Consider the following 1,833-nt stretch of genomic DNA (forward strand, 5'->3'; position numbering starts at 1 on the left):
TTGTTTTGTTCTGTGGTTGTTTTTGGGGAGGGGGGTGTTTTATTTTTTGTCCATTTTTCTGTTTAGGGGGGAGGGGGTCTTTTAATCATGTTGGTGGCGTCCCTAATGTTTCATCTTATTGTCATTTTCTGGGTTGTTTGTTGGTTTGTTTTGTTTATTTGCTTGTTTGTGTGTTTGTTTGTTTTTCGTGGGGGGGTTTTTGAAACTATTTTTAAATATTATTTGGCTCCCCTGCAACTTTCAGAAAAACTCGTACAACAGCTCGTGCTCAGGGGACACTATCGCCGCGCACCTCAACGACGGGAACAGGCAGCTCTTCACCAAGACGGGATACTACAAGGTGATTGGTCGGACGCAATGCAATTCGCCACCCCCCCCCCTCCCCTCGACCCCCAATAACGCCACAGCCCTGCCTGCGGAAAGTTTGATCTCCATACTCCCTGGGGTCATTTTGTATTCTTCACGTTTTAGAATACTTCTAGTGAGAAGATCTCTTTGAGACTTTTAGTCTTTTTCACATTTTAGAATACTTCTAGTGAGAAGATCTCTTTGAAACTTTTAGTCTTCTTCACATTTTAGAATACTTCTAGTGAGAAGATCTCTTTGGAACTTTTAGTATTTCTCAAAAACCATTTTGACAGACTGCTATGCAAAGCGTACCGATTGGATGAACAAAGTAAATTTCCTCTTTGCAAAGTGGTGGCACAGAGTTCCCCATGTTGTATGGATACGACAGTACCACACGACGTGCGGAACGTTTGATCCTCAAACACTTTGTGGTCACTTGACGCAAAAATGCGCCAATGAAAATTATCTACTTTGATCACCTGGCGCAGTTTTGTGCCTGGCCTGAGAAGTCCGTTGTGGTCGCTCTCCTGGCCGGGTGAACAGATGGGGGTATTTTGTACTGCTGGCAGTGTGGCTGCAAAGGGATAACTCCCCCCCCCCCCCCAATCCGCCCCTCTCCTTTTGCAATCGAGTAGGGTTTTTTTTTAATGACAGAAGTAGGGTATCTAAACTGGAAAATTAATGAATATTCATATTTCTGAGCATTGCGTGGGTGTGTGTGTGTGTTCGTAAATTTGACATACAATGTTATAGCTATCCCTACTCTCCATGGGGAGGAAGGAATAGGACTTCAAAGAAGGTGTTTACTTATCTTTTTAAGTTGGATATCAATGATTTATCCACACACACAAAGCATGTTAACGCCGTACACAAGACATCAGAGATTGATATAACCCGCCCACAACTTCATTCAAGTGTACACACACACATACACACACACACACACACACACACACACACACACACACACACACACACAAAATATGTTTAAGCGCAGTGACATCATAACATTGACGCAAGCTTCGTTAAAGAAAAAAGGGCGTGTGTTTGTGTGTGGTCAAAGCAAACACGGGATACGAGGAATACAAAATACCAGTGGAATAATTGAGATACTCTATCAAAAGTTTTCCCAAGAGACAGTGAAGGGCGTGACCGCTATACCACAGACCTATGTACGAATTCTTTTACGCCCCTATCGTCTTAAAAAAGACCGTTTACGAGCTGGGCGGAGTTGTCCCTGTCTGTCAGTGTCAGCCCTGGGCCGGGTGAGGTGCAGCGTCTTAGCCAAAAAGACGGAACTGCTCGATAAAATAGACAGACTTCCCCCTACACTGGAAGCGGAAACTGGTCTTTTGCGTGCAGGGTCTTCGGGTCAAACCATTACGTTACAGGCGCCGGTACCTCATGATTAGCAACCGCTCGAATCTCGCTGGCCTTGGCCTGTCTTATTTTTGCCCACTCCTTGTTGTTTTTGGTTGTTTGGGG

The 1,833-nt window shown here is 44.6% G+C and overlaps 1 protein-coding gene across 1 annotated transcript in view; it reads left to right on the plus strand.

The window, feature by feature from the left end:
- Positions 1-1,833, plus strand: part of LOC101859273 (atrial natriuretic peptide receptor 1) — a 42,798-nt gene that overhangs the window by 18,338 nt on the left and 22,627 nt on the right. The window contains exon 6 of the mRNA XM_035972548.1: positions 245-395. Within this exon, the coding sequence (XP_035828441.1) occupies positions 245-395 (151 nt within the window). The remainder of the gene's footprint in view (positions 1-244; positions 396-1,833) is intronic.

The sequence above is a fragment of the Aplysia californica genome, unplaced genomic scaffold (genome assembly GCF_000002075.1).
Source record: "Aplysia californica isolate F4 #8 unplaced genomic scaffold, AplCal3.0 scaffold00737, whole genome shotgun sequence".
Lineage (NCBI taxonomy): Eukaryota > Metazoa > Mollusca > Gastropoda > Aplysiida > Aplysiidae > Aplysia > Aplysia californica.